Genomic DNA, 19,238 nt, shown 5'->3' on the forward strand with positions numbered 1-19,238 from the left:
CTCCAAGCATCTGACTCTTGACCTCAGCTCAAGTCCTGTTGTCATCGGGGCCCTAAACTCAAGCCCTATGTCGGGGTGTGAAGCCTACTTAAAAAAATAATAATAATAAAATAAAATAAAATAAAATAAAAGTCTTATCAAAAAAATTGTGTTCCTTTACTGTTAATTCAAGAGGAAGTCTCAGGGCTAATTCCCATTGGACAGGAATGGGCCCCACCCCCACCTTTGAACCAATCCCAGTGGCCAAGGGATCAAATGCACTGATTGGCCAGGACAGGATCAGGCTCCCTCTGAACCAAAAGGACTGAGTGTAGGGGATGCCCTATAGGAAAACTTGGTAGTAGGGTAGTAGACTGTTGGAAGAAGAAAAAGAGGTTACAGGTTGCCAGGCAGGTAAATACTTGGCACCAACTTCAAAGCTCTATCAGAAAGACCTTGGCCTTGTGCCTATACCTCCCGGAGGCTATGGCTCTTCAGCGAAGTGCCATGGGACTTCTCGACACTGAGAGTTGACTCCTCAGGCATGAGACCCACCCAGGCATTTGTCAATCAACATGGCAGTGCGCAGCCTCATGTATGTCCCCTTCCGCCTGTGAAGGGGCGTTAAAGTCCAGCTTACCTTCCTGGGGCTTCCCTCCTGGGCTCAACATACCCAACAAAGAACAGCCAGAAAGAAAAGCTGAGCTCACTCACTGACAGGGCCAGAAAAGAGCAGGTGCTGCGGGCCCTTCCTGGAAGAAATCTCCCTGGGGACTGGGTATTTTGTTGAAGGGAGAGAGGGGAGTGGGGACAGAGGCAAGGATATTACAGAGCAAATTAGTGGCAAAGCCCTCACTAAAAGCCAGAGATCCTGACCCTCTAGGCTGGCTCCAGACTGGGGAGAGGCCAGAGAGATCACATTTACTACCCACATTTATCCAGCTGGGCTCATACCAGGCTTGTGCCAAGCCTGAGATACATGCTATCTGAAGGACATGTAAGGTAGAGAGGATAAGAGCACGGACTGCCTGGGTTCAAATCCCTGCTTGCTACTTCCTTGCTGGGTGGCTTGGGGCCAATGGCCACCCTGTGCTCAGTGCACTTTTCAGTCAGATGGGGATCACGATAGTGTCTCCTCCGTGGGATTCTTGCGAGGAATTAACTAAGAGATGTCAGATCTGGATCTGCCATTAAAAATATATATATTTAATTGAGAGAGAGAGAGAGAGAGAGAGAGAGAGAGAGAGAAAGTAGGGGAGGGGCAGAGAGAGGGAGACAGAATCTGAAGCAGGCTCCAGGCTCTGAGCTGTCAGCACAGAGCACAACGTGGGGCTCCAGCTCCGGAACTGCATGATCACGACCTGAGCGGAAGTCGGACGCTTAACGACTGAGCCACCCAGGCGCCCCTGGATTTGCCATTTTGTAACTTTGTTGGGCCATGTCACTTTCATCTCTCTGTGCCTCAGTTTCCTTATCACATAGGGTCAGGTGTGGGTTATTTGAGATAATATACTGCACTTAAATGTGTACGTGGCACACAGTAAGTGCTAAATACGGTTATTAATAGTATCATTACCAAGAGAAGGCAGGTCAGTAAGAGTCTCCCCTACTTGAGACCTCGCCCTTTGGGGAGGAAAGCTGGGGCGTGTGCTGTGGGGAAGGAGGGCAAGTCTAGGGGCTCCTCTTGGTGGGGACAAGAAGGTCTCAAGCATCTTGCGCCCAGCTGATCGGCGACACCCTCACCCTAGAGGAAATGGAAAGGAGGGATTTCAGGGGCTCAGTGGCATCCCCTCCCTCAGCCTCCCGCTTCCCGCCCTCACCCTGCCACACTGGGCGGCCTCACCAGCTCCCCCGGTCAGCCCTAGGAATGTGAAGAGGTAGGTGGGGGTGGGGAGGAGCGGGAGCCGCCGGGGAGAGACAAAGGGGCCGAGTCAGAGCGAGAGACACAAAGCCGCGAGGAGGCTGGGAAGATAGAAGTGGGACAAGGACAAGGGGAGGGACCGGCGGAATCTGGAGGCCCGACCCTAGCCCAGCCCCGCAGGGCTAGCAGAGCGCGGGGGGCCGGTCTGTGCTGCCCCCTGGCGGGAGGCCGCGGTCACGGGGAGGTAGGGACCGAATACAGGAGAGGACAGGGGGTTGGCGGGGAGCGAGAACCACAGAGAACAGAGGCAGGAACAGAGACGTCGAGAGAGACAGAAACAAGAAGGCACATCGAGACACAGGGACAGAGTCAAAGGGATGGAAAGAGACGCGGGGACCAAGTGACACAGGAACGGTGTTAGAAAGACAAAGAGCAGAAACACCAGAAACACAAAGCGACTCCGACACGTGCGGACTCCAGAGGCAGAGAAATAAAGGGACGAAGGAGATCCAAAGATTGTGAGAGACATAAAGCCAGAGGCACAGAGAGGCAAAGAGAAATCTGGAAAGGAATGGCGCAGCGACGCCCAGAGTCCGGGGCAGAGCTTAGAAAGACACAGGATAAACCGAGACGCACCCAGTAGCGAGACAGGCACCGGGCGAGGGGCAAGAACTAGGAAAGTCTCCTGGCGGGAATGGTGGGTGGGTGGGGGGGGGTGGTTTCAGCTTGGGGGCGGGGCTCAGGAGGGGGCGGGCCTATGAGAACCCACGTGCCTCACGCAGGTGTGACGACGCTTCAGCTACAGCTGAAGAGGCGGGGACAGAACTTCGCGCGGGGCTGAGACCAGGCGGGACTGAGTTCCCGGGAAGAGGCTGGACCCACTGCCAGTAGAGCGGGTGGGCGGGGCCGTCGCGGAGGCGTGGCTTCAGGGGGGCGGAGACCGCTGTAAACTCTGGAGAGGGCGTGACCGAATCTCAACCAGCCGCCCGGAGACGGGGGCGGGGCGCGAGCGGTCTCCTGGAGGGCAAAAGGGGTGGGGTTTGAGCTCCAGGGGAGGCGGAGATTGAATTCTGGGGGAGGGGCAACATCGAATTCTGGGGAGAGGCAGGTGTAAAACCCTGGGAGGGGGCGGGCGCAGAATGCTGGGCGGGGCGGGAATAAAATCCCGGGGAGGACCAGCGTGGAATCTCAGAGAGGGCGGGACAGCGTGAGCGAGTGCGGCCGGAGCCCAAGGTCGGCTCCGCGGGGGGGGAGGGAAGGGGTGGGTCCTGTGACGTCAGCGAGTCCGAGCTGCCAGAGAGAAGCCTGGGGCCGGGGGCGCCGAGCGGGGAGAGCCCGGCCCCGAGAGCAGAGCCGCGGGAGCAGAGCGGGCGTGAACCGGCCGGGAGCCGGAGCCCCTCAGGCACCTGCTCGACCGCCCAGCCGATCGGCGCTCACGGAGTGGCCCGCAGGCCCCCGCCCGGGCCCAGTCCCACCCCGGGCCCCCCCATGGCCCGGGCCGCAGCCCTCTCGCCGTCGAGATCGTCGCCGACGCTGCCACTCCTGCCGCTGCTGCTGCTGCTGCTGCTCCGGGAAACCGGTGAGAAACCGCAGACGCCCACCCCCCGCGCGGAGCCAACCCCTTCCGCACCTTCCGAGTGGGGAAAGACCGAGCACCCTCCCCGCTCTACCCCCAGTTCACCGAGCCCCCTCCCTCGAGCCCCCTTCCCGGCCGGCCGCACCGACTCGGACCCTTATCTCTCTGCAGCCCTCTCCCCCCGCCCACCACCACCCTTCTTAATCCCAACTCTCCATCCATCCTACACCGGACTTCTCGGTTATCCCCTCCCCCTTCCTCAGACTCTAACACCAAAAGGGTTAAATCTGAGCCTTCGCGCCCCCCACCCCACCCCGCACTGAGCTGTCAACCCGGATCTGAGGTTCCATCTCCGCTTTCCCGCTCAGGCATGTGGGGAATTTCTCCCCCCGCTCCCCAGCAGGAGGGTCGCGACGAGGAGACAAGACCATCCCCCATTTTCCTTCTCCCAGGGTTGGGCGTTTGAGGCCTTGGGAGAACTGAGGGCAGGGGGCCAAGATGTCCAGGCTCTCCAGAGGGGCTGGAGGGCTGGGACTTCGTGTTCCTTGGAGGGCCAAGGATGAGAGTTCCGGCGACCTGGGGAAGGGCCTGGGGCCTCAGGGAGCTGTAGGTTCTTGGGACCCAGAAAACAAGGGGCTGGGGCCTGGCTCCTGGGACCCAGACAAATTAGGGGCTCGGGGTCTGAGTCCCAAGTAGAATGAAGGCTAGGGGCTATGTGTCCTGGGGTCCTGGTCGAATTGGGGGCAGGAAGGGCTCAAACCTGGGTTCCAGATTGTGAGCAGGGGGTTTGTGGCTCCTGGGTCCCAGGTAAAACAGGGGGTGAGGGGGGAGGCGGAAGAGGCCCTATCTCCTGGGTTTCAGATTTAATTGTAGGCATTGGAATGTCTCCTGAGATCCAGATGTAAATGCGGGCGGGGCACCCGGTTCTTGGCTTCTAGATGTAATCAAGGGCAGGAGGCTCTCTCTGGAAGCTGGCGCTCGGTCGGCTGTGTCCCCTGAAGAAAGAAGACGCTTCCCTTTCCTTGTGAGCCGTCGGCTGGGACGTCCCTGGGGAAGTTTTACCGGTTTCACTTTAGCTGAACCCCGGCAGGGAGGGGCGGGAGCTCTCCCCGGCTCCCGGTTCCGGACTCCCAGGTTTCGGGACCTTATCTTTCCTCCGGTCGCGCCCTTGGAGCCGCCGCGGGGGGGTGGGGGGTGGGACGCGAGGAGCCGCCGCCCTAATCCCCCGCCCCTCCCTCTGTTCTGCCCACCGACTCCCTCCCAGTCCCCTCAACCCCTCTGAGGGAGGGCGCAGCTCTCAGAGGAGGGAGAGGCTGGGACGAACAGGTGAAGAAGGTTCTGGCCCCGCCCCCTTGCAGGTGACTGGGCTCTTTATTCCCAGCTAGAAACTCTGGACACTGGAGTTTCCCAAGGGTTTGCCCAGGAAGTGTAGGCGGGAGCGGGGGGTGGGGGTGGGGGGTGGGGGGGGGTGTCTTGCGAGAACCCTGAACCCTGGCTATCCCTCTGACCTCATTTGCCCCAGCTTGTCGCTGATTTGTATCCCAAGCCTTGACTCCGAGTTGGATACTGGCTCTGCCTTGGTGTCAGAGATAGGGACATGAGGTCAGGACCTGCCGCTTGTGAGAAACGCTCAGAACCCACCTGACCTTGAGCCAGGCTTTGACTTGACTCGTGATCTCATGGAGAATTCTAGATCGCCCTAGGAGACAGGTCCTCTGTTCCTATTTCCATTTCGCAGATGGGGACACGGAGGCTTCGAAAGGGCAAGCCACATTCCCGGGGTCCACAGCCAGTCCCCAGAAAGCCAGGCGTCAGACTTCAGAGCCTTCCTGGGCTCTGCTCCATCAGGTGCCCCTGAGGCTCCATTTCCCCCTTTGTAAAACAGAGACAGTAACCCTTTCCCTCTAGGGCCAGTGGGAGGGTTCAGAGGCCTCACTGAGCCCCTGTGAAAGCTCTTAGCACCTGGGGAGGGGGCCTTCCGCCCTCCTGACCCCTCATCTCTGTGCCTTTGCTTCCCACCTTTTCTCCCTCCCCCCTTTTCTCTCTCCCTCTGTCTCTCCCTCCTTCCCTCACTTTCTCTCCACCTCCTCCCCTCTTCATTTCTCGCCTCTCTCTGCTTCTCTGGCTCTCTCCTCTCACAGAGCTCCTTCTTTCTGTCTTTCCTTGCCATCCATCTCTCTCTTTACCTGTCTCTCGCTCCTCTGCCTCCCCCCTCCTCGGCCCCTGGGGGACCGAGGGCTCTCCACCTGGGCCCCCTGCTGGGTCGCCTCCTCTCCAGTCCTCCCTAGCTTTCTTGGCTCTTCCCTGTCAGTCAGCCCGTAGTGGAGGGGGATGGGAGGAGAGGGCCTGCTGTCTCTTCTCATTAGGGAAGGGGGACTGGGCAGCGAGGTGGGGAGGGGAGCAGGGAAGGGATTCACAGACAGGGAGGGAGATACAGGGCTGGGGACAGAAGGTGGAAGGCGACGGAGAATGCGTCAGAAACAAATTTAGGGATGGGGTCAGGGACAAACCCTAGATTGGAACCGAGAGAGATGGCGGGGGGCGGGGGGAGGATGAAATGTGGCCCACAAGGGTGGGACAGAAAGATGCTGAGATGGGGCCAGAAAGGTGGAGGAGGGGGAGGGAGCTGGACAGACGCACCAGGATAAAGGCAGGAACAGCCTAAGGAGAGAGATTTAGAGCCTTGGTGAGGGACTGGGAGCCCAGAAGCCCCCAGCCATCAGTGACGAGATGCCAGGACCCAGGGAGGTCAGGGCACAGGCCAGTCTCAAGGCCAGCAGTATGTGGGGGGCGCAGGGAGTGGTGGACACAGAAAGGACAGGGAGTTAAGGCACACCGGCCAGCTCCCCACCCCGCCAGGGACACTGTTACATTTTTAATGTCCCAACCATGCTGAGAAATGGAGGAGGAGGGGGAGGAGAAGAGAGACCCAAGGAGATGGCCCAGGCATAGACAAAGGGTATCAGAGATGCGGAGAGGCAGGCAGAGATGGGGAGACCCGGGAGGCAGGGAGGTCCCAGGGTCAGAGACATACAGCCCGTGAGAGACAGACACCAGAAACCCCGAGAGTTTAGAGACCCCAGGAGATAAAGCAGGGAGCCGAATTCCAGAGACTAGGAGACCCACACCCAGAAAGAGGGGCCTCTCAGGTGTCAGACATAGAGGAAAGAGAATATGAGAACAGCTAAGGATGTGGGCCGTCTTCTTGGGCCAGTGAAAATGTTCCGGGATGGACTGCCGTGAGGGAGGCACAGATCTGGGAATATACTAACGCCACTGAACTGTGCGCTTTGAATGGGCGGATTGGATGGTATGGGAATTGTATCTCAATAAAGCCATTAGAGGGGCACCTGGGTGGCTCACTCAGTTACGCATCCAACTCTTGATTTCAGCTCAGGTTGTGATCTCACAGTTCGTGGGATCAATCCCCGCATTAGGCTTTGTGCTGACAGCAAGGAGCCTGCTTGGGATTCTCTCTCTCTCTCTCTCTCTCTCTCTCTCTCTGCCCCTCCCCTGCTCGTGCAAGCGCTCTCGCTCACTCTCTCTCTCTCTCTCTCTTTCAAAATAAATAAATCAACTTAAAAAAAAAATAAAGCTGTTAGAGAGAGAAATGACAGACACAGAAAGCAGAAAGTCTGAGAGAGACAAAGGCAGAAACCAGAGAGCCGGGGAGTTGAAGACATGTAGGGACAGACTCAGGGCCCAGGAATCAGATGCAGAGAGAGATCAAGGCCTGCGGGGCTGGGGTGAGGGGGGGGTGGGCGGGCAGAGTCTCGGGGATGGAAACATTTTGGGGTAAATGTGGACTGGGCAGAGCGGTGAGAGCTTCTGTCTGAGGGGCTCGGCCAGGGAGGGCAGTCCTGGAGATCCAGCGCCAGAAACATCAGACCCCACAGCGGGGGTCCTGGGTCCTTCCGGGGTGGGGGGGTGTGTGGCCGCTGCAGAAAGGCAGGGAGGTCTCAGCCTGGGGAGGGAGTGATAACCACCCTCTGAGAGATGGTTGGGGGAGACAGGGAGGCAGGTGCAGAAAGCTGGGCACAGAGAGCCCCATCTCCAGGCCACCGCTGCTGTGGCTCGCCTCTCCCCACCCCAGACCGGCTCCCGGATGTCCGCTGCGGGGGTGGGCACTGTGATTAATGCAATTAATTAATTAGCAAGGTGGCTGAGGCAGCAGCGGAGGCCAGCGCTCATAGCACGCCCGCCTTCAAGGGCCTGCTCGAGTCCTGCCGCACCCGACAGGGCAGGTCACAGTGTTTATGGGTCCCAGGAGCCAGCCAGGCAGGAGCCCGGGAGTCAGGGCCCCCAGCCCCCTACTCGAAGTCACCATGGCACCCTCCTCTCTGCCTTGATCTTCCAACCCCGGATCTCAGGGTCTCAGGCTATGTGTCTCTGTCTCTCTCAGTTTTCTCCTGGGCTCATGCGATGCCCCGGGCAGCCCCCACTCTGCCACCAGAAAGCCTGCAGGCCCAGGCCATAGGGACAGGAAGCGTGTCTGGGGACCCAGCTGATGCCTCATGAAGCTGTCACCAGTCTGCCTTGCTGAGGGAAGCTGAGGGAGGCCCGTGTTCCCATGGCCAGACTCTCCCCCACCGTGGTGCCAGCCACGTCCCAGCCAAGGTCAGGGCACAGGCACGCTCCCAATAGCGCGCTGGACACCAGGGTCCTAATTTCAGGCCAGCCGTCCTCCTGGCTTCGGTTCCCCAGCCTCCATCTAAGACGCAGAATGTCTGGGCACCAGCCCACCCCTCTGCCCCTGACTCTCAGAGCCTGTGGGCCTCACGTCCCAGCCATTCCCTGCTGAACTTGCCACCACGTCTGGTTGATCTTTCTTCCTTAAACCCCCCCCCCGCCCCCCCCCGCAACCCCCCCCCCCCCCCCGCCCCTGCGTCCCTGCCCCATCCCATTCCGAGGGTCCTTCCAGAAGGCACCAACCTAACCCTGTTCCTCCCCCTGGGTACAACTCTCCATGGCTTCCCAGCACCCTCAGGCAAAAGCCCAAACTTTTTTTTTTCTTTTCTTTTTAAATGTAATTAACTTTTTTAAAATTTACATCCAGGTTCATTAGCATAGAGCGCGACAGTGATTTCTGGAGTAGATTCCTTAGTGCCCCTTCCCCATTTAGCCCATCCCCCCTCCCACAACCCCTCCAGGAGCCCTCCGTTTGTTCTCCATATTTAAGTCTCGTATGTTTTGTCCCCTCCCTGTTTTTATACTATTTTTGTTTCCTTTCCCTTATGTTCATCTGTTTTGTCTCTTCAAGTCCTCATAGGAGTGACGTCCTATGATTTGTGTCTTTCTCTGACTGACTAATTTCACTTAGCATAATACCCTCCAGTTCCATCCACATAGTTGCAAATGGCAAGATTTCCTTCTTTTTGATTGCCGAGTAATACTCCCTTGTATATATAGACCACATCTTCTTTATCCGTTCATCCATCGATGGGCATTTGGGCTCTTTCCATACTTTGGCTACTGTCGATAGTGCTGCTATAAACATTGGGGTGTATGTGTCCCTTCAAAACAGCACACCTGTATCCCGTGGATAAATGCCTAGTCGTGCAATTGCTGGGTCCTAGGGTAGTTCTATTTTTACTTTTTTGAGGAACCTCCATACTGCTTTCCAGAGTGGCTGCACCAGTTTGCATTCCCACCAAACATCTTTTTTAATGTTTATTTTTGAGAGAGAGAGACAGAGAGAGAGAGAGAGAGAGAACAAGCCGGGAAGGGGCAGAGACAGAGACAGAGAATCCCAAGCAGGCTCTGTGTGGAGCCCGATGCGGGGCTCGAACCCACAAACCATGGGATTATGACCGGAGCGGAAACCAAGAGTCAGATATTTAGCCGACCGAGCCACCCAGGGGCCCCCAAAGCGCAAACTCTTAATGGAGCCTCTGCCCGTGTATCTAGTGCACAGCTGATTCCCCAGCTTCACCTCATTCGTTCATCCATCACGTTTCTGGAGCTCCTACAGTGTGCCAGGCACCATTGTAGGCTCTGGAGATAGATTAGTCAGCAAAGACCCCTCCCCCCGGGCACTGATGTTCTAGTGGGGGAGACACATCAGGTGCTTTGAGGGAAATGAAGCGGGGTCGAGGCAGTTTTTATTACCATTACGGTGCTCAGGGGGTCTTTGCCTAGCTGAGCAAAGACCTGAACGAAACGAGGGAGGGAGCCATGGGGACACGTGGGGAAGAAGCATTTCAGGATGCGGGAACGAGTGCAAAGGCCCTGAGGTCGTCTGGGGAACAGTGGGGAAGCCAGTGTGGTCAGAGCAGGGTGAGCCAAGGGGAGAGGGTGGGGGATGAGGCTAGAAAGAGGATGAGTGCAGATCGTGCGGGGCCTTGAGAGTTTCTTTTCTGAGTAAGGAGGGCCGCCGGAGGGCTCTGAGCCGGGAGGAGGGACCTATTGGCTGTGTTTGGGAACAGACCGTGAGGGCAACTGCAGTCCTCCGTGCGGGCAGGTACCGGTGAATTAGACAAGATGAGGCACTGCGGGGCTCAGAATGGTCTGTTGGTGGGTATATTTTGTAGATGGAGCCGACAGGGTTTCCTGATGGACCGCGTGTGGGGGTAGAGGACGAGGGGCGACGTTTAGGTGGAAACACCCCTAACCCCACAGGGGCTGAACCATCCTGTTCTTTCATTCAGAATTAGAAACAGATTGGGGGAACTTCCAGAGGCCCCTGGGTGGCTCCGTCGGTTAAACGTCCGATTAAACGTCCGACTGCTGGTCTCGGCTCAGGTCGTGATCTCGAGGTTCGTGAGTTCGAGCCCCGCGCCGGGCTCTGTGCTGACAGCGCGGAGCCTGCTTGGGATTCTCCGTCTCCCTCTCTCTCTCCCTCTCTCAAAATAAATAAACATTTAAAAAAAAAACAACAACAACAGAATGGGGAACTTCAGGCCATGGGATTTTAGAACCTCATTCATTCAGAGAATATTGAGTGTCCACCAGGAGCCGATCGCTGTCGCAGATACTGAGGGCATAGCTTGTGGGCCTAACCGGGCCAAGAAGTCACGAAAGTCCAGGCTGGAAGAGGGGGAGCAGTGCTCTGCAGAGGAAGTGGGGGGGCAGGGGGAGGCGCGTATGGCCCTCTGGGGCAGAGTGTTGGGGATGAAAACCCTGCCTGGGGAGCCTGCCCCACAAGAAGCCAAGAGCGGGGTCTTTTTTAAACCTCTGAAGCAGACAATGCTGAGACACCCCCCCTAGATACAGGAGGGTAGCCCTCCCTCAGAAGATCCAGTTGTCACGCGGCCACAAGGACCTCCCCAGAATGTGAAATCTGGCTCACCGAAGGATCCCAGGGACCCAGAGGTAGGGGTGGGGCTCCGCGAGCCTGAGCTCTGCTTCCCTTGAAAAGGAATGCCTTCTCCTTCAGGAAGCCCTCCGGGCCTCCCTCAGGCGGGTCAGGCCTCTGGCTCTGGGTTCTTACGCGCACACCTCACCCCCTTCAGTCTTCCCGGCCACCTTGACAATGACTCTTGGGGCAACGTGGGTCTCCCCGCCCCATTGTCTACCCTCACCTGATACACGTGTCCCTGTCTCTTCTGAGGCACCTGCACCCCACACAGAGCCAGATACTCATTTGGTTGTATTTATTGAGCGCTTACTGCATGCCATGCCTTGGTGTCAGCTCTGGGGATACAGCAGGGAACGAGAGACAGACATCCCATCCCCAGGGGCCAACCCTCTAGCACCCAGGACCTGTTTGCTGAGTCACCGTCCCACGAACTTGCCTGGGATGGGAGCAGATTCCAATCCCTCCCTCCCCCACCACGCAATCCCTTTAAGTTCTAAGTCCCCCTCCAGGAGCCAGCCTCCAGCCCTGCACCCAGTCTCCATCGTAACCTCTGGGTCTTCTAGTGACCCCTCTGCAGGACTTCTTGCTGTCTGGTGAGGCATTTCTGCCCGGCTCCACCTGCCCCTCGGGTTCCCTGGGTTCAAGCCTAGTCATTCTCCAGCTGCGGAACCCTCCGTAGCTCCCACTTGCCTCAAAGGGGAAAACCTACGTTCCTGGCCCGACCCTACTTTGCTCTCTCCAGAGCCCACAAGGGCCGGGTGATTTTTCCTGACAGAGGGCCCGTCCCTCCCCACCCAGCTGGAAAGGGGCAGGCCCTTGGGGGACCCTTGTCCCACATTCCGTGCCTTTGAAGGCCGAGTGGGTGAAGGATCCTGGCACTGGAGGGAAGGGACAGCCTTTCCTCAGCTCCACCCAGTTGGTGACCCCCAGGAACCCCATATCCTGATTTTGGTCTGGATTTTGAGCTTTAATCTCCAGACCCTTCTGTGGGTCAGTAGATGGGTGAGTGCTGGTTCGTGTTGGAAACAATGCTGTGTGGGCCAAGAGTGAATACACGCGAAGCCGGATTTGGCCTGCGGCGGGCTGGCAGCTAACGGCCTCTGGCCTCTGTTTGACTCACCCGTGCGGGGCCCCTCAAAGGCCTCGTGGCAGGAAGTCGTCTCATGGAATTGTCACGAGGGACCCTGCTTGAACATCCCCATTTAAAATTTTTTTTTTTCAACGTTTATTTATTTTTTGGGGGACAGAGAGAGACAGAGCATGAACGGGGGAGGGGCAGAGAGAGAGGGAGACACAGAATCGGAAACAGGCTCCAGGCTCTGAGCCATCAGCCCAGAGCCCGACGCGGGGCTCGAACTCACAGACCGCGAGATCATGACCTGAGCCGAAGTCGGACACTTAACCAATGGTGCCACTCAGGTGCCCCGAGGCGATAGATCTGTTACACAGTGGTCTTGGCTGGGGGCTTCTTTCCAAAAGTCTCTGGGACCGGCCCCGCTGATGCGACTGCCTTCTGCGGGGACCCCCTCATTAGGGTCTCCTATTAATGTGCCCTGGGTTTCTGTATGAGGCCAGTGCTCCCCACCCCCATCTCGGTCAAAGACAGCTGGACAGCCTTTGCCCCTTGAGCAAGGGCATGTGCCCTCGGCCTTGCCTCAAGGCTGAGTATCAAGGGCCACTTGTAATTATACTTACCTGGCTGTGTTTATTTAACAAGCACTGATCTCCTGTTTCCTGTGGCCCTGTGCTGAGTGCTCCACAAATATTCTTTAATCTTTATAACAGCCCCTATAGGGGGCGGAGCCCTCCGATTACCCTCATTTTACCACCGAGGAAACCAAGGCCCAGAGAAGTTCAACGACTTGCCCAAAGTCACACAGCCAGCACGTGGCAGCACCAGGATGCGAACCCAGGCGGCCTGCGCCCGCGGTCGCCGTGCTGTATTGCCTCGCACCACAGAACAACATCCTTCTTTATTCCGTGTTTTTATTAAACGCGAGAAAACAAACGAGGAGAAGGGAAAAGAGACGTTCACGCAAAAACCCGTTTGCTCATATTCCGTTCTGTTCACAATCAACACAAAGTGGAGACGACCCGAGTGTCGATCAACTGATGAGCCGATAAATGCCACAGAATACACCCACACAATGGCATATTATTCAGCCGCGAAAAGGAACCAAGCGCCCGAGAGGCGCTACGTGGACGAAACTTGAAAACTGGATGCCAGGTGAAGGAAGCCAGGCACAGCGCCACCTAGTGTATGATTCCATTTATACGAAATGTCTCAAAGGGCAGATGTGTGGAGGCCAAGGAAGTGAGTGAGGGGTTTCCAGGGGCTGGGGGCACGGGGAGCGACTGCCAGTGGGTACCGAATTACTTTGGGGAATTATAAAAATTCCCTAAAATTGACTGCAGTGACAGACACTATATGTAACAAGTCTTGTGAATGAATATAGAATATATACTCACCTGCTTTCAATGGGTGGGAATTATATCTCAATAAAGCTGTTTCAAAAGAAAAAAAAAGTGGGGCACCCACGTGTTTCAGTGGGTTGGGCGTCCGACTTTGGCTCAGGTTCATGGGTTGGAGCCCCCCCACCCCCCGCGTTGGGCTCCGTGCTGCCCATGCGGAGCCTGGTTGGGATTCTGGATCTCTCCTCTCTCTCTGCCCCTCCCCCACTTGTGCTTTCTCTCTCTCTCAAAACAAACAAAAAGGTGGCTAAGAGGGCTGTAGGTTTTCTAGAAAGGTGAAACTATAACTGAGAGAGAGACAGAGTGCAAGCAGGGGAGGGTCAGAGAGAGAGGGAGACTCCGAATCCGAAGCAGGCTCCAGGCTCAGAGCTGTCAGCACAGAGCCCGAAGCGGGGCTCGAACTCACGAACCCCGAGATCATGCCCTGAGCCGAAGGTGACGCTTAACCGAGTGAGCCACCCAAGTGCCCCTGTCCTCACATTTTAAATATTTAAAATTTTATGTTGTGAGACAGAGCACCTGGGTGGCTCGGTCGGTTGAGCGTCCGACTTCGGCTCAGGTCACGATCTCGCGGTCCGTGAGTTCGAGCCCCGCGTCGGGCTCCGGGCTGACAGCTCAGAGCCTGGAGCCTGTTTCCGATTCTGTGTCTCCCTCTCTCTCTGACCCTCCCTCACTCATGCTGTCTCTCCCTGTCTCAAAAATAAATAAATATTAAAATAAACAAACTGTTTTTAAAAGGATATTAACAGTAATTCCACACTAGCACGTAAGCTAGTCGAGATTCCTATGTCCCCAGTGTTTCTGTGAAACGTGCTCTCTGGATGAATCGGGAATCGGGACCTCACAAAGGCCTCCTGCGTCGCATCTGGGGCTTGCATTTCCCAGTGGGGCCCCTCAGCGATGGCCCTGCCTGGCCTGGAGGTATCTGGCTCCTTCCCCCACCCACCTCTCTCTCTCTCCCTCTCTCTTTTCTCCCCAGGAGCCCAGGATGTGCAAGTTCGAGTGCCGCCCGAGGTGCGGGGCAACCTGGGGGGCACCGTGCAGCTACCGTGTCACCTGCTGCCGTCGGGTCCGGACGTCAGAGTCTCGCAGGTGACGTGGCTGCACGTGGACGCAACCGGCACCAGCAGGAGCGTGGCCGCCTTCCACCCTTCGTACGGGCCCAGCTTCCGCAGCCCAAAGCCCGGCGAAGAGCGGCTGTCCTTCGTCACCGCCGGGCAGAGCAGCGGGACCAGGCAGGGCACGGAGACGGAGCTGCGGGATGCCACGCTGGCCCTCCGGGGACTGACGGTGGAGGATGAGGGCAACTATACCTGCGAATTTGCCACGTTCCCCAGTGGCACCAGCCGGGGGACGACCTGGCTCCGGGCCATAGGTGAGCAGGGTCGGGCGGGAGAGCCCTCTCGCAGATCTGTCTCTCCCTCTGCTCCGGCGGTAATATCGGCTTTCTCCGTGGTCTTCGGTCAGTTGGCAAATATCCATTAAGCGCCTGCCGTTGCCAGACTCTGTTCTGCGGGTTGAGGTTACAGCAGGCACAAGGCATTCGCCAAAGACGTACTGAGCACCTACCATGTGCTGGGCCCTGTTTGGGGCTCTAGCAACAAAGCAGTAAGACAGCTCCCTGCCCTCCTGGGGCTTCTACTTCAATAAGGGAGGGTCAGACAGTAACTAACGTTAGTAAGAAAAACAGGAGTGAGTCGGGTGGTTCTAGGTGCCGTGGAAGCTGGTGGGGGGCAGATTATAATTTTGGCTGTAGAGTCCGGGTGAAATCTGAAGAAAAACTCGAAGGAGGTAAGGGAGCCCCGTAGGTTCTCTAAGGGAACAGCATTTCAGACAGAGAGAATGGCAGGTGCAAAGGCCCTGAGGCAGGGCCCACCTGGAACATTTGCCGTAGAGCGAGGAAGTGAGTGTAACAGGAGGCTTGCGACTAAAGGGAAAGGAGGAGGGGACAAGGTCAAGAAGATAGTGGGAGCCACGGGATCACAGACGGCCCCATGAACCACGTGAGGACTTTGATTTTTGCCCTGAGAGAACCGGGACTGTGGGAGGTTCTGAGCAGGGGATAGGTGTGATCTGGCTTCAGTTTTCACAGGCTCCTCTAGCTGCAGGTCGGGGGCAAGGGTGGCAGCTCAGGGGCCACAGGGGAGCAGGGGAGCGCGTGAGTCCCGGCAGGAGGTGATGGCAGCAAGGCGGAGGCAGTTGGGGCAGCAAGAGGAGATCAGATTCGGGAAACAGGTAATGCCGGGGAATGAGCCAATTAGCCAACAAACAAAGGGGACACACCAGGATGATGCGCTACTCACTCCCGGTAAGCGACCCCGGTGGTCCCTTTTAGACAGAATGGGCAGGGAAAGAAAGCCTCTTAGTCAGGTCCTGAAGCGTAAGGAGTCACGCATGGGCGTGTGCCCTCGGGCAGGGGAATAGATGCACCCGTAAGAGGGAACCGCGTACCAAAAAGCTGGGACGCAGGAGTGCACTTGGCATGTACCAGGAGCAGAAAGGAGGCTGGTGGCCAGGGCTTGCGTGACCCCTCGCCGAAGCAGGAAAACCAGCAGAGCCAGATCGCATGGGCCTCCTGGGCGAAGGATTCCATGGGAGCAGATGCAGCGGGGGGTGGGGAGGAGTGGGTGGGATAAAGCGTCCAGCTCCAGCCGGGGAGGGCAGGGGAGGGGGGGTGACCAGCACAGCCACTTAAGAAAACGGGGGAGACTTTGGGGAGGGCTTTTTTTTTTGAAGGATGCTCTTGTTCCATGTCGGGCACCCGCCTGGGATCCCACCTTCGCCCGGCAATGTCCCGCAAGCCACCTCGCTCGGGACTCTCATTTTCTTTTTTTTTTTTTAATTTTTTTTTTTTTTTCAACGTTTATTTATTTTTGGGACAGAGAGAGACAGAGCATGAACGGGGGAGGGGCAGAGAGAGAGGGAGACACAGAATCGGAAGCAGGCTCCAGGCTCTGAGCCATCAGCCCAGAGCCCGACGTGGGGCTCGAACTCACGGACCGCGAGATCGTGACCTGGCTGAAGTCGGACGCTTAACCGACTGCGCCACCCAGGCGCCCCGGGACTCTCATTTTCGCTCTCTCAGCCCCAGAGGGTTTGAGAAGTCCACCCTGTACCGTCCCTGGGCAAAGGCTTTCATTTCAGAGGCGCCCGAAACCCCGGTTGTTTTGCAGAATTCAAAACACAAGACTTTCACCGCCCCACCCCTGGCAAAGGTCTCTTCCCACGCCGTCACTTGTTCTGTTCGAGAGATATACGCGGAGAGCACCTGTCTCACCCCAGGTGCCTCCTGGGGCAGGTGCACAGAACAGACCAGCCAGACCTCTGCTTTTCGTGGAGGAGCAGGTGCCGTGAGTCCCCCCCCCAAAGGAGAGTCAGATGTCAGGGAAGTTCCCTTGAGGAAGTGAGGCTGGGACCTGCAGGAGAAGACCCCGCAGCAGGTGGGAGCAGGGTCTGAGGGCGGCGTGGGGCAGGTGCCCAGGACGGTCAGAGGACAGATAGCAGGTTGACCGGGGAGGATGCGAGGAGGCCCCTCGGAGGCTCTGGCAGTCCGGGGAAAGAAGAGGAGAGCCCTACCGTATGGATGAGCTCAGGAGAATCCCAGATAGAGATTTCCACAAGCCAGCCGGAGAGCTGAGGCACCACCCGGGACAGTCTGGTGATAGCCACGGGTTGCTTATTCCTCATGGCGGTATTATTGTTTTCCCTCCCCGTATCTTTCCATGTTTTCCAGGAAGGTAGGTGAAAAGGGCAAAAATCTCCCGCTTTGGGAATCTCCGTAACCTTTATCCCACTTCTGGCCCCGCAATTTGCTGGTGATTTCAGGAAAGAAGTAGAAATCCTTTTGAGCTGGACCTTTGAACTACATTATTCTGCTTTGGCTTAAAAAAAAAAAAAAACAAAAAAAACCACTTAGCCTCTTCCAGACAGAATTCTATCATGGCACACGGTGCAGCGAGTGCTATACGTAGAAATTTATTTAATCTGCACAACAATCCTACGGGGTGGGCATTTTTTAAATTAATTTTTGTTTGAAGTTTATTTTGTTGTTTTTGTTGTTTATATTTATTTTTTTTATTTTTTTTTAACGTTTATTTATTTTTGAGACAGAGAGACAGAGCATGAACAGGGGAGGGTCAGAGAAAGAGGGAGACACAGAATCGGAAGCAGGCTCCAGGCTCTGAGCTGTCAGCACAGAGCCCGACGTGGGGCTTGAACTCACGGACCGTGAGATCATGACCTGAGCTGAAGTCAGACGCTTAACCAACCGAGCCACCCAGGCGCCCCTTTGTTGTTGTTTTTAATGTTTATTCTTTGAGAGAGAGAGAGAGAGAACGAGCAGAGGAGGGGCAGAGAGAGGGAGACACAGAATCCGAAGCAGGCTCCAGGCTCCGAGCTGTCAGCACAGAGTCCAACGTGGGGCTCGAACTCACAAACCGCGAGATCATGACCTGAGCCGGTCGGACGCTTAACCAACTGAGCCACCCAGGCACCCCCAAGTTTATTTATTTTGAGAGAGAGAGAGTGAACAGGGGAGGGGCAGAGTGAGAGGGAGAGAGTCCCAAGCAGGCTCTGTGCTGACAGCATGGAGCCTGATGTGGGGCTCGAACTCACGAACCGTGAGATCATGACCTGAGCTGAAATCCAGAGTTGGACGCTTAACTGACTAAGCCACCCAGGCGCCCTGGGCATTTATTTTTTAAGTTTATTTATTTATTTTTGAGAGAAAGAGAGAGCGGGAGAGGGGCGGGGGGGTGGGGAAAAGAGAGAGAGAGAGAGAGAGAGAATCCCAAGCAGGCTCTGCACTGTCAGCCCAGAGCCCAGTGTGGGGCTCGATCCCACAAACTGTGAGATCATGATCTGAACCAAAGTCCAGAATTGGACAGTCAACCAACTGAGCCACCCAGGCCCCCCCCGGGGTGGGACTTTTTATTATCCCGACTTTACAGAAGAGGAAACTGAGATCCGGAGCTGGGAAATGACTGGCCCAAAGCCGTGCAGCTGCTGAACAGAACTGGGATTGGAGCCCAGGCAGTTGGGGCTTAACGGCTGAGGTGTTTGTTGAGTGACTGCGGGTGAGGAGTGACGTCACCCCTCTGTTGCTCTCCCCAGCACAGCCCCAGAACCACGCCGAAACACAGGAGGTCACCCTGAGCCTGGAACCTGTGCCCGTGGCCCGCTGTGTCTCCGAGGGGGGCCGGCCACCCGCCCGAATCTCCTGGTTCTCGCCCGTGGACGGGGAGGCCAGAGAGAGCCAGGTGTCCGGACCTGTGCCCGGCACAGTCACCGTCACCAGCCGCTTCACCTTGGTGCCCCTGAGTCGAGCGGATGGTGTCAAGGTCACCTGCAAAGTGGAGCATGAGAGCTTTGAGGAGCCCATCTTGCTGCCCGTTACCCTCTCCGTGCGCTGTGAGTGTTTCAGGATGTGACCGCGTCCCCCGTGTTGTCTACGCTGGCTTCTCTAGGGCACTGTCTACGCTACCGCGGAGTGCTGGCTGCATTAGCCCCCCGGGGCCAGATTCTACACTGCCTTCCCGCCGGTTGTCTATACTGGCTCTCGTGGGCAACGTCTACACCCTGCGTCCTCGTTGTCTCTACTGCCGTCTCTAGGCTCTCTCCTTGCCGCCCCCATCGGTGGTAAAGCAAGGTTTGCAGGGGCCGGTTTTATACATTTCTTCCCAGTCCCACATCCAGCGAGGTCACACTGACAGCTTGGTGTCGATCGCTGAGGGCTACTTACACCAAAGAAATTGGCAAACACTGCAAATCAGGCTTGTTCTTTTTTTTTTTTTCATCCCCCTTTTCTTTTCTTTTTTTTTAATTTTTTTTTTTAACGTTTATTTATTTTTGAGACAGCGAGAGACAGAGCGTGAACGGGGGAGGGGCAGAAAGAGAGGGAGACACAGTATGGGAAGCAGGCTCCAGGCTCCGAGCTGTCAGCCCAGAGCCCGACGCGGGGCTCGAACTCACGGACCGTGAGATCGTGACCCGAGCCGAAGGCGGACACTTAACCGACTGAGCCACCCAGGCGCCCCCATCCCCCTTTTCAAAAA

General features: G+C 56.8%; 1 protein-coding gene across 3 annotated transcripts in view; it reads left to right on the plus strand.

The window, feature by feature from the left end:
* The first annotated feature begins 3,044 nt into the window (after positions 1–3,044).
* The window catches only part of NECTIN2 (nectin cell adhesion molecule 2), a 30,563-nt gene continuing 14,369 nt past the window's right edge, over positions 3,045–19,238 (plus strand). The window contains exons 1-3 of one of the 3 annotated variants that reach the window (XM_032591382.1): positions 3,045–3,419; positions 14,165–14,560; positions 18,298–18,594. In XM_032591382.1, coding sequence (XP_032447273.1) covers positions 3,329–3,419; positions 14,165–14,560; positions 18,298–18,594 — 784 coding nt within the window. In that variant the 5' untranslated portion in view covers positions 3,045–3,328. The remainder of the gene's footprint in view (positions 3,420–14,164; positions 14,561–18,297; positions 18,595–19,238) is intronic. The other 2 variants (XM_030298959.1, XM_030298960.1) reach the window with 2 other exon arrangements.

The sequence above is a fragment of the Lynx canadensis genome, chromosome E2, assembly GCF_007474595.2.
Source record: "Lynx canadensis isolate LIC74 chromosome E2, mLynCan4.pri.v2, whole genome shotgun sequence".
Classification (NCBI taxonomy): domain Eukaryota; kingdom Metazoa; phylum Chordata; class Mammalia; order Carnivora; family Felidae; genus Lynx; species Lynx canadensis.